Raw genomic sequence first — 13,014 nt, 5'->3', positions numbered from 1 at the left:
TTCATAATACCAAGAAAAGCAAGATTTGTGATAAATGTGAGCAAAGTAAGGGAGCGAAGTCAAAGAGTATTCTCCTTACAACCAAACTGGGATTCCATCCTTATCTGGTGAATTGATTGTTTTCAACTCTTTCAGGTGCTTCACTCTGCCAGGGATGCCTATTACTATGCCCTTCTGTGTGAATGATTTCTTATACGCAAAATTTAAAACTTTTTGCTTTCCTTCTGCAGTCTTCTGTGGTCTCACCAGACTGAGTGACTGGATGTTTTGCTGAAGAAAAATGCTGAAAATAAGATAGATAGATCAAATAAATATTGAGAAAGCACTGAAACAAATTGAGGGCAAAAGAAAGTTTTGGCAGAAGATGACCAAAAGAAGGTATAATTTGATAAGATAAATCATGAGGCATCAAAGTAAAGTTAATTTTTTATACTGGAAAGATGTGAAGATATTAATCGCTGAAAAGAAAGATCAAGTTTTGACTACAGTAAGCATGTTCAAGTAGGTTTGATTTTCAGCAGGTATGTAGAGATTAAAAGGGTTGCACAGGGTAGACTAGCAAGGACAGTTGCATCAAAACAGACCTCAGACTGAAGACCATAAAAACAACATAAAACAATGGCAACAACAACAACAACAACAACCACAAATTGATACTAAAGTGTGGTATTGTTGGGCAATGAAGCAGTACTATTTAAAATAGTTCATATCTGACAGGTACAGCACTGGACTATTCTCACCAGTAATACAACAATGGGAGTTGTAATGGCATTATAGAGTCTCACTCTGTTGCTACTTCCGCTGCACAAAGTGCCCTCCATTTGCTAAGTACCAAATTTTTGAGACAAGAAAATTTCAAGAAAAAAGGTAACTCCAGCAAAATTAAAAAATCACAAACTTACTTTTGCCATGCTTAGAAACACTATACAAATCTGTGCTCTATGTGAATTTCAGAATGTTTACATGATTTGCAAAAGAGGTAGAGACTTTAAACTTCATACTTCTTAGGAGTTAAATATTGACAAAATGGTAAAAAATGTCTTTTGTGATGTTTATACATAGCAAAGGCAATTAAGTACAAAATTTTGGAAAGATCTGTTAACATACAAGATATTTTGGTAACCAAAGAAAAATAAATATTTCATTCAGTGTGGTAGTTTTTGAGCTATGATATGAGAACTTTAAAGCTTTTTCCCAGTTTGGAAAACTTTAGCTGTTTCATAAAATCAACTTAACTCAGACCCTAATCAAAATTAAGAACACTTTTGGGTTAAAGGAGGCCGGAGACCACTCACCAAAAAGCAGAAGCATGAATCATCAGTAAGCACACAGAAAAAGAATGAAAACTTGGTAGCTAGAATAAAATACACACACATACACGTGGCTACGTCCCCACATGAACAGTGCCAGTGCCGTATTTCAGCAGGTGAACCAGTTTGTGGAGTAATGTTGGATGGGTGGTTAGAGGGAGAATGAGGTCAAGGAGTGGGATTGGGATTGTGGATGGCTAGTGGCTCAGAGGGAGGCAGCCTGTTTGCTGGCTTGGAATACAGGAGGGAGAGGTGGCAGATACCCGAGCTAGGCACATGATGCTCACTTGTCGCAGCCAGTGGGGAGCAGTGAATGCTTAAGGTGACATGGGAACGTGTACTGGAAGGAGGTGACAGGATGGAGGAAGGGGGAACTGTTGGGTAGAAGGTGTGGAGAGAGTGGGTTACTGGAGATTGAGGCCAGAACAATTACAGTAGCAAAGAATGTGTTCCAAAGATAACTCCCATCTGGCGGTGATCTGGCAGCCATTGAAATTGAGCATGTTGTGCTTGGCTGCATGTTGTGCCATCAAGTACTCTCCTTTGTTCTGTGAACAGTTTGGCAGCGGCCATTCACCGTAGTGAACCGTCGGTAGTCATATCGACATAAAAAGCTTTGCTGCATTTACTGCAGAGTTGGTGTATAACATGGCCTCTTATACATGGCCCGGCCTCTGATTGGGTAGAATAAACCTGTGACAGGATTGGAGTAGGAACTGCTGGGAGGGTGGGTGGGTTGGGCAGGTCTTGCACCTTGGTCTAGGCTAGACTTGGTGTACACTAGCAAGCAAGCTGTGTAGATTAGGTGGGCTGCAGAACACCACTTTAGGAGGGATGGGATGGGCCTTGATTACATTGTCCCTCATTTCAGAGCACGATGAGAGATAATCGAAGCTCTGACAAAGGATATGGTTCAGTTGTTCCAATCCAGGGTGATACTGGGTGATTGGGGAGGGGGGCACTCCTTCATAAGCTGATTCTTGGGGGTAGTGGAAGAATTGGGGGTGTGTGTACTGGATTTGGTTGTAGTGCCTATCTGTGAAGACCTCCATGAAACCTTCATTGTACTGGGCAAGGGAGTTCTTATCATTGCAGATTCATAGTCCATGGGTGGCTAGGCTGTATGGGAGGAATTTTTTGATGTGGAAGTGAGCATAGCTTTTGAAATGCAGGTACTCTTAGCTATTAGTGGGTTTGATGTGGACAGGCCAATAGCCTTGCTGTGGTGGTAACAACGGTTCCTGTCAGATCACGGAAGTTAAGTGCTGTCGGGCTGGGCTAGCACTCGGATGGGTGACCATCTGGTCTGCCGAGCGCTGTTGGCAAGCGGGATGCACTCAGCCCTTGTGAGGCAAACTGAGGAGCTACTTGATTGAGAGTAGTGGCTCCGGGCCCAAAAACTGACAGACAGCCGGGGGAGCGGTGTGCTGGCCGCATGCCCCTCCATATCCACATCCAGTGATTCCTATGGGCTGAAGAGGACATGGCAGTTGGTCGCTACTGCTGGGCCTTCATGTCCTGTTTGGGAGGAGTAATGCGGACCGAGAGGTGTGGATGGAACTATCAGAGAGGTGGAGGTCAATGTCCAGGAACCCGGCATGTTGGTTTGAGGAATAGTTGAAGGGGATGGGAGAGAAGTTGTGGAGGTATTAAAGGAATGAATTTGGAGGCTGGGAAGGTTTCTTCTGATGGCCCATAAACAGGTTGTCAAGGGAGGGTGCTCATGGCTGTGCTGCAGATTTTTTTGTATACCTCTCCTTCAAAGGAAAAGTAGTTGTGAATCAGGATACAGTTGGTAATGTGTATAAGGAATGTGGTGGTGGAGAGCAGTAGCACTTGATAGCAGCAAGTCTGTGCCCATGAGTAGGGTGACCAGATGTCCGGATTAATCCGGACATGTCCTCCTTTTTAGCTCTTTGTCCGGGGTCCAGGCGGATTTTTACAATGTCCGGCTTTTTCGCAAAGTTGAGCGTAATACAGTTAAATTTACAATTCGTCCCGTTCTATTGCTCTTTTCTTAAATACTTTAACTATTGGCACAGCCTTCATGATAAACACGCATGAAGGCGGTGTTATAGGTGGCACCAGGATCTTCGATGTTATCGTTGATCGACCTATAAGCAAAAGTAAATATCGATTATTTAAAATTTTTGTTTCGTATCTTCGCTTTGTATTGGCTTGGCTTCCTGTAGTGCTCGTGGAATTTTTGAGTGTAATTTTTAACAGAGTGAGTTACGTAAAATATTTGGCTATGCCTAAACGAAAGTGTACATTTTCTTATGTCCTTTCCTGCAAATATCCAACTTTAAGAAAGGGAGAAATTAATTTGAAGCGGAATGTAAGATATTTGGAGCTGGAACACACGTCTCAGTGGCAAATAAAGGTGAGAAATAACTCGACAGATTAACTGTTATAGTTTTATTTCATTGTTTCATAGTCATTAAATTTATTTGTATTCAGAAGTTTAAAGTGCAGTTTACATGTCGTCAGCTGCTGCTTGAACTGTAGATGTTGGTAGCGGTGCGTTGAATGAAGGGAGGTGAATGGTCTTACGTTTTTCACTTTGTAAACAATTCCATGTTGTTGACATAACAAAACAATGGACACCAACTTGTCACCACAATCAATGTTTTTAATTTAAAATAAAAAATATTGCTCTGGGAATCACCACCTGACCACCAGTAACAATTAACTACTAGTTTTACCAGTAATTCCCGGCAGTCACGTGACTTGTCCAAAGCTGACGGGTGGTATCCTCATTTGCATTTGACCCGTTTTATGTGTCCTCTTTTTTCTTCCTTTGTCCTCCTTTTTGAAGCTGTTTGTCCTCCACTTTAAACAATTGTATCTGGTGACCCTGCCCATGAGGGATGTTGGTGTTCAGGAGGATGGGATCAACAGTGACAAGAAGGGATCCAGGAGGCAAAGAGGGGGAGTGGAGGGGGGGGGGGGGGAGTTGGTGAAGGAACTGGTTAGTATATTTGATGTGGAAGGCTAGGTTTGGGACAATTGGTTGGAGGTGTTGGTCAACAAGAACAGAAATTCTTTCAATGGGAGCAGTTGCCACCTACAGCAGGGTGTACAGGATTGTTGGTTTATTGGATCTTGGGGAGCATGTGAATGTGGATGTGTGGAGTGTTGTTAGGGTGTGAAAGAAGATGGGCTCAGGGCAAAGGTTCTGGGAGTCATTCTTACAACACATATTTTGCTCCTGTAATTTTCCTGGCCTTATTCTCTGATAACTCACTGTCCCCACTCCCTCCACCCAACAATTTACCTTTCCTCTGCCATGGCACGTCTTCCCATTTAATGTCCCCACGTCGCTTTCAGCGTGTGCAACCCCCAATTGGCTCAGATACCTGTCCATCACATACCTAGTCTTTGTACCCGCCACCCCGTCCTCCCTCCCTCGTGCATGCATACGTGTGTACATATGTATGTATGTGTGTGTGTGTGTGTGTGTGTGTGTGTGTTTCTAGCTCAAAAAAGGATTACTCCAAAAGCTAACAAGTTGTCTTTTTTTTCTGAGTGCACTTATTGACAACTCAATGATTCTGCTTTTTTTTAAGTGGTCTCCTTTAATTCAAAAGTATTTACTCTCTACCAGAACTTTCCTACAACATTTAAAATTAAGACTAGATTTCTTACATGATTGGATGTACTGTATAGGACTAATACACACATTAATTTTACAATTTTTACTCAATTTTTGTAGGAGACAGACTTTAATGTAATTTTCTGTCACCACAGAGAGCAACTTTGAACATTAAATGTCAGATGCCAACTACTTTAGTTCAGACTGTAGTTCTTGATAATTTACTGACTTCACAGTCTCGGACTGTCTGTAATTTTTTCTGTAGAGTTATTGGTGAATAACTCACTATACAATTCACAGTAACGAGACACAGATTTTTGGACTCACCACACAGGACTACAGGCCCAAAGTGTGCATCTTTCCACAGTACGGCAATGTGAGCTGCTCGCCCACACCCTGCGAGACGACCTCGGGCTGCCGCCTGGAGAGCGGGGCAGTGGTGCCACTAGGCTCTCAGTTCTGGCCGGCGCAGGACGTGTGCACCGTCTGCCGCTGTAACGAGGGTGGCCGGGCCCACTGCCATTCCGCTGACTGCCCCGGCCCCCCCTGCACGCACGGCGTCCTGCTGCCTGACAGCTGCTGCCTCGACTGCTCAAAGTGCGACTACCGGGTGAGTGGGCAGCTGCAGCATGCCAATTAAATGATAATATTCTAATATTTGAGAACTGGAGTGTTTTATCAGAAATGAGTAAACTCCAGCAGCCAAGCACTGTTAATAAACAAAGTAATAACTGCTATAGAGAACATGCAGTTTTTGATAAGCCTATCAGCAGTGGTATCTGATGCGGAGGATGAACACATTAATGTATGCATACTGATATCAATAACATGAAACATTTTGCCTATACTAAAGCAGAAACATAAAATTATGTACATATTGTGGGCGTCCACATTAAATTAAATGTCTGCCAAGTATAAAAACTTTCTAATAACTGAAAATTATGTAATCCATAAAAAATAGAAACCTGTGTGTATTCAAAGTCTAATTGTAACCCTGAACATATCAGTGCTTATATCACCATGATAGTATCTATTTTGTCGTATCCCTGCAGTACAGAGTTCATATAAAGTGTGCATGTTATAACTGTCCCACCACCCCCAGCATCAGACCAGTCACAGACATTTCGTACACTATAAAAGTCTTGGTCACATTTAAAAGCAGCCATATCATAAATCAGCTATGCTGCAGCATTCTTTGTGGGCCTGATAAGTAACAAACTGTCTACTTGCACAACACAAATGATGCAACAGCTACTTCACTATGCGAGCCATTTGGATGCTCCCTTCCAGCAAAGTTTCACTGAACTATGCAGGTGGGAATTCTCTCACCAGCATATCCTGTGCTCTCGCAATCCTCCTGGCCTAAGCCTCTGCTAATCTGTTACCCACTCCTCACCTTACCATTTCCTTTCTCTCTTTTGTGCCCACTACTCCCTCCTTGTCCAGATCATGTACTGCTTTCTCCTCCCCCATGCAGGTTCTCTCTCTCTCTATATATATATATATATATATATATATATATATTTCTTTCCCACCCTTTCTCTGTTCCATCAATGTCTCCCCCTTCATCTCCACACTCATCTCCTTTCCTCCTCTTCTGTTTTCCTACTCCTTCCTCCCTCCACCTCTTATATGCTCTATCTTCTGAAGTACTTTTGTCTTCTTGTGCTGCCACAGATTCATCTGTTGAAAGACCTGCCTCACACCTTCTTGCTACCCTCTTCATGCATTCTTCCTTACCCTCCCCACCCCCATCTACCCAGACAACTGCCCTTCATAGGTATTGTGCAAGAATGTTACCAATGAAATAGTCCTGTATTTCTATATAAGCTACCTACATGTACATGCTACAAAGACTGCAATAATGTAATCAACTACCAAGACATGAACAGATTTTGGTGTGAAATTATCCATAGGAAATTACATTGTAAAAAAGGAAAACTAGACAAAATTATTTGGAATCACTAAACAGGACAATCTCAAATGAAACACTTGTGAAGATTCCTTAGGTTGTAAGATATTTAAAAACATATTTATTATAAATGTGATTAGCAAACATTGTTGATATGTATGTGCTGAAATCTGCATGGTTCGCATTGAATTATTGATAGGAAATCCCAATGTCTTGTTTTACATTTGGTGGGAGTTTGTTGAATACTTTTCCAGCTGAGTATATAACCACTTAGATCCCCAAACAAGGAAGCAAACTGTACATGATAATTAAATTTGTGTTTTGTATTGTAATCATGAAATCACGCTTCAGCTGAAACTGATTTTTATCATCAGCAACAAAAGGCATTAAGGGGTAATCCTTAAAGAGACTACTGCATGATGTGCAGCTAGCTACTGTACACAGTATTCTCCTTACTCACCAATGCTCAACAAATTCATGCCAGGATGGTTCATTTCAGAGGTCACGCCCAATTTCCTTCCCCCTCTGTGACACTATCTGAGCTTGTGCTCCATCTGTAATGACCTCGATGTCAACAGGATGTTAAACCCAATCTTCCTTCCTTTCCTTCACTCAACAAATTCTTTATTTATGTCTGGTGTATTGCCCCAGGAGATCGCTCATTCATTCATTCATTCATTCATTCATTCAGACATCTTGTTGCATTAATCATGTCATGAAGGGAAGCAGTGATGTGTGACAAGTCAAGTTATACAGCACCAGACAATTTCTGTAAAGTAGAAATTATATCTAGTGCTGGTTCATGCACACAATGGCAATTGTGATAATTATTTCTAAATTTCTTTACATTTATAGACATGTAGACCATTAGTAGAAGCAGGTACTTTGAGAAAATGCCATTCCCTTTCTCTGACACAGCTCACACCAATTTGCTCACCTTTTTCATAACTGTAGTACTTACTTAAATGTAAATAATGCTGCTCTTGTATGATGTGCTTGTGAAGTGTTTTTGAGAAATTGGGGTTCAAAGCTTTATGAGCTTCATGCCGTACAAGATCACTAGCTGCGGCGTTAGCGCCAATTGCTAACACAGGAGACTACAAATCTGCCCCTAATACATTTGAGTCATGCCTCCCTCTGTCTTCATTTTTTTTACTGCACTGAACATCTGTACGGCTGCAGTAATGATAAGCTTTGGCATACATTAGTGCTGAGATATAATCGAGGTATAATAAGGAACTGCAATGAAATAAACATTTATTTATTGACACACTCATGTATGTTTCACAAATACAGTGTACATTGTTCAGAGTAGGTATAGAGCAATATGGCTTCACTACAATATGTGGATGAACGTATGGATACATAAATGTTTATTTCATCACAATTCCTTATTATAGTTTGATTATTCTTCACTACAAATGGACCACAATGATTATCATTATTATTACTGTTATTTTGGAAGGAAATATGGTTCACTGTAGTACTACCACTGTTTGTGGGAAGGTTAGAAGAAAAGGATGAAACTTGAACACACTATGATCAAGCTCATAGTTTACCGCATTCGTGGTTCTGCTGAAGCCACTGCTTAAAGGCTTCTGATCTCGTAAGGAATTCAACAGCCTTGTAAAGCTTTGAACTTCAATTTGCTAAAATCTCTCGAGAACTGAATCGTTATAGTGGCATTTGTTACACCTATGTGTGTACTACAACCATACAATGGAAATTCTGGGGTGGAATAGTAACAATATGAAAAGAATATGTCACTACTCATCCCATAGAGGACGCACTGAGTGACTGACAGGTACACTGAAAAAAGACCTTTAGATACTGTATTGTCAGCTACCAGCCAAGTCCTTCATCAGCCACAGACAAAACACACACACATATTCATAACTTGTACACACATGGCAACTGTTGACACTGGGCACTGAGGTCTGACTACAACTGCGTCTGCAGTCAGCAATTATCTTTATTGGGAGGGGAGGGGGGAGTAATAGGGGTATGGAGGAGGTATGGCATAGGGAGAGGGAGTGATCCTAGTGCTACCTGTGGAAATGTTCAGGTATGTGGTGGAGACAGGATGGGGCTGTTAGGTGAAGTGTCGAGAGACTGTGCTTTGGGGCAAGGGGGCTGGGGAGCAAACGAAAGAAGGGGGAGAAGGAATATGCAGGTATATTGGTGAGATAGAAGGCATATGTAGTACCGTAGTGGGTGCAGGGGAGGGGATAGGCAGCTAGAGGAAAAGGACTAGCAGAGAGGGAGGACAGGGGATTACGAGAATGAAGGTTGTATTACAGGGAGGTTCCCACCTGCATAATTCAGAAAATTGGTGTCGGGAGGAAGAATTCGGACGGTGCAGGCTTCAAGCACTTGTGCCGGGCAGCATTCTGAGTAACTGGGTGGTCCAGCTGCCTCTCAATCACAGTTTGTACATGGCCATTCACACAGAGACACGTCTTTTCAGTGGCCATTGTGGAATAGTGATTTTAGCTAAGTTGGTGGATCACATGTGGCCCTGCCTTTGATGGAGTAGGAGATGCCTGTGAAAGGACTGGAGCAGGTGGTAGTGGGAGGATGTGTGGGACAGACCCTGTATCCAGGTCCTTTGCTGTGAAGCGAGCCACGGGACAAGGGGTTTGGATCAGATGAGGAGTATTCAGGTATGTGGATATTGTGTAGGTTGGGCGGGCGGCAGAATACTTCTGCGAGAGGGGTGTCGAGGGTTCTTCCCATGTCAGGGTGCTATAAGAGGTAGTCAACACCCTGGCAGAGAATGTGATTCGGTTGCTGCAGTCCTGAATGGTGCAGAGCCGTGAGACAAGTGCTCCTTTGTGGCCAATCAGTGGATATGTGGGGGACAGTACGTGACTGTGGAGGCAAGGTGGGAGAGATCTGTTGCTGGACAACACAGGAGGGGTTATTTTGGTCTGAGAAGGTCTCAATGAGACCTATGCCATTTTTTCAGAGGGATTACTTGTCACTACCGATGCAACAACCACAAGGCAACTAAGCTGTATGGAAGATCACAGTTGGACATTTGCACCCAGCTTGGCAGTGGCTCTCTCTCTTTGTGTGTGTGTGTGTGTGTGTGTGTGTGTGTGTGTTTGTTTGTTTGTGTGTTTGAGTGAATGAGTGATATGCTTATGTTATGTGAATGTGTTATGAAGGACATAGCCCGACAGCAAATAATATCTAGCAGTGTTTTTCCATGTGCCTGTCTACCTCTTAATGCCTCCTCTATGTAATGTGTAGCAACCTATCCAAATCATATTGCTGTTATGTACTACAGCCGAAAGATGAAGAGTATTCTTCCCTAGTAAGCATTTATGTAGCATTTCCCAGAACGCTACCAACTGTCTATAAGGCGGCAAAGTTAAAAAGTAATGTTAGTGTTAAACATAATTAACACCTGTTCCTTCTTATAAATACTTCTCTATTTTCCGTATATGTACAAAATAAAACTGAAATTCCAGGGAGAACTGTTTGAGGAGAAGCAAGTGTTCCTTCTGAAGACAGACCCTTGCCAGAGCTGCAGCTGTGCTGGCGGCAACGTCACCTGCCACGACATCTGCGGCGATTCGTCTGCCGTGAGGCTGCCCGGAGACTGAAGCGAGAAAGAAGCCTGGTACCTGTGAACATGAAGTGTCTGCTGCTGTCAATGTCCTAGAATCGAACAGATCCAATTGTTGTGCTAAACAGAATGTGCATTTATTGGGGATGGGTTGGTTGGGGGCCATTTGTAGATGGAGATCTTGTATTTTTATCCACATTGGATATGTAATGTACAGAAATTGTGGGTGATGCTTGTGGTCTTTTCAGAAAGCGAGGATGTTACTTGCCACTTGTATAATTCTTATGTATTTGATGCATAGGGAATTAATATTTTTGTTATTATTATTATTATTATTATTATTATTATTATAGAGTTCTAATGTCTCCCTCAAATTTGGTTCAGTGCTTCTGCCACATTTTCTCAAATTCTATTTGTTTTAATTTATTTTCAGTATCACTCCACGCACTAGTTTATAACATGAAGGATAGAATGAATGCTAGACTAGTAGTATTTTAAACTCTCACATTGTACATTAAATGCCTTAGAACTGTAGCAGTTCAGGATGTCACCACTGACAGATTCCATCCCATTATCTGAACAGCATCGATTAAAAACTCGTGTGATACTTAATAAATCATTATCTTGTGTGTAATGAATAAGCAGATACACAGCAAGAGTATATTTTGAAATAGTTTGTGGAATATGCACTTTGAAAAGCACATTAGGGAGATCATGTAGATGTATATAGTTATCATTAAGCACACATGGAAGAAAAAGTGAAAACTAGATGGTATTGCCGTATGGTGAAATACGAGACTGCCTCCCTGCATACTGCACTATTCCAGTGCATCTCTTTCCTTCAGCTTTGCTGGAAATCAGTTTAATTCCCCTTTCTGTGGATATCTGAATGAACACAACATTGTTACCTCATAATCTACTTTGTTGCTAAACAAGATAAGGATAGCAGTGCAATATATTTCTACATTTACAGTTCACAGAGCTTTTGATATGAGGTGATTCTTCATTTTCTTCCTTATGATGCTGAATACTCAGAAGAGGTCATTTTGATTTTTTGTGTGTCATGGTACACACAGATTTTAATTAGATTTTTTATAGGACTCCATGTAATAATTATTGCTAATTCATAAGTAGCTGTTTGATTTGTGACATTATTTTTATCAGAACATTTAAAATAATTATTTTTCCACAGTGTGCTTATAGTTTACAATCAAATAATTTCTGTATTTGTAATACTTATACCCCACACATGAGAGGTATGTGCTATTAAATATTTACACCTTTCCTCAGTCGGCCTAATATATGGAAAATATGGACACTTGACCAATGAGAGCAATAACAGACTGCAGTAAAGTCCTAGTAAAATGTTCAGTTTTTTTAACAGATTGTAGTAGTTTATCTGTTTCTGAAAACACCATAGAAGTAGTGCACTATCAAACTTAGAAATACTGATATCCTCATGAACAACATTGTCTTCCATAAATTTTCTCCTGCACATTATTAGATAGCATGTGTTGTATATCAAAGTATAAAACTTTATACATGTTGAAAGTCACTAGTTATTACATTGTGAAATTGCCATTTATATTTATTCAGTTACAATGGGACAATGGGAAATTCTGACTGATTGTTGTTATATATAGTTACATCCTGTAAAATAAAATTTATGTGTATTTTGAGATTGTAATTTATCTGATGTTTGGAGTAGAATAAATACCTATAGAAAGACTTGCTCTGTTAGTTCCACACATATCTATGTGTATGTGCCTTTACATCCATATTTCTTCTTGTGACTGTGCATGTCTGATGAAAAGTGCATTCAACTTACAATACATTACTCATCATAACAAGAGTTATAATTATTGGTATTAACAAATCGTCTTGGATTTTGAAGTTGTGAGTCTTTGCTTGAACAGAATGGGATTAATAGGATCAGCTTTTTTTTAGCAAAACACAAGTTATTCATTTCTATTTACATGTTTTGCCATTGTTGTGGCATCCTCTTTGAGTGTTTGTTTATTTCTTCCATAGATTACATTTCGTTGTTCTGTGATTGTGTAGTGGTTTCAATCCATAATTAATACAGTATGCCATTGTTGTTTTTGTTGTTGTTGTTGTTGTTGTTGTTGTCGTCGTCGTTGTCACAGGCCTGCCCAGATCCCTGACAGAGATAAGTTTTTTAAGCTTATTGCACCCTTTTTTAATTAGTCTATTTGTTCCTTGTGTTCTTCTACATGTAGCTTAGGAACTGTGTTGCAAATGAATAACAGCAGAAAACTGTGGACAAGCACGAGGACATCATCACAAAGAAAAAAAAAAGACAAATCAAGGAGCCAAAAAAAGCAGCAGACCTGCTAAAATATACTGCTTGATTTATAGACCTGTAATGGAAATTGATTGACAGCTACACGATAATTAAATTTAGCATAAAGAGTAAATAAATGAATGCCTATCACAATTGTCATGAAATATGCTTGAGTTAATCAGAACAAATAATTGTGTTTTGCTTAAAAATAATAAGTGCAAGTGTAAAGCCACAAATTGTTCCTAGAAGTTAGCTCGTGAAAAACTTCTCAACATTAATTTCAAATTTTATTTGGAATTTTTAAGATGTTTCAGAAAG

General features: G+C 40.6%; 1 protein-coding gene across 1 annotated transcript in view; it reads left to right on the top strand.

The window, feature by feature from the left end:
• The window catches only part of LOC126210293 (uncharacterized), a 160,609-nt gene extending 148,617 nt beyond the window's left edge, over positions 1–11,992 (top strand). Inside the window, exons 12-13 of the mRNA XM_049939486.1 lie at positions 5,273–5,515; positions 10,294–11,992. Of these exons, the coding sequence (XP_049795443.1) occupies positions 5,273–5,515; positions 10,294–10,428 (378 nt within the window). The 3' untranslated portion in view covers positions 10,429–11,992. The remainder of the gene's footprint in view (positions 1–5,272; positions 5,516–10,293) is intronic.
• The last annotated feature ends 1,022 nt before the right edge of the window (positions 11,993–13,014 follow it).

The sequence above is a fragment of the Schistocerca nitens genome, chromosome 10 (assembly GCF_023898315.1).
Source record: "Schistocerca nitens isolate TAMUIC-IGC-003100 chromosome 10, iqSchNite1.1, whole genome shotgun sequence".
In the NCBI taxonomy this organism is placed as follows: domain Eukaryota; kingdom Metazoa; phylum Arthropoda; class Insecta; order Orthoptera; family Acrididae; genus Schistocerca; species Schistocerca nitens.
The sequence above is the reverse complement of the archived record's forward strand: the minus strand, read 5'-3'. Positions and strand labels throughout refer to the sequence as shown.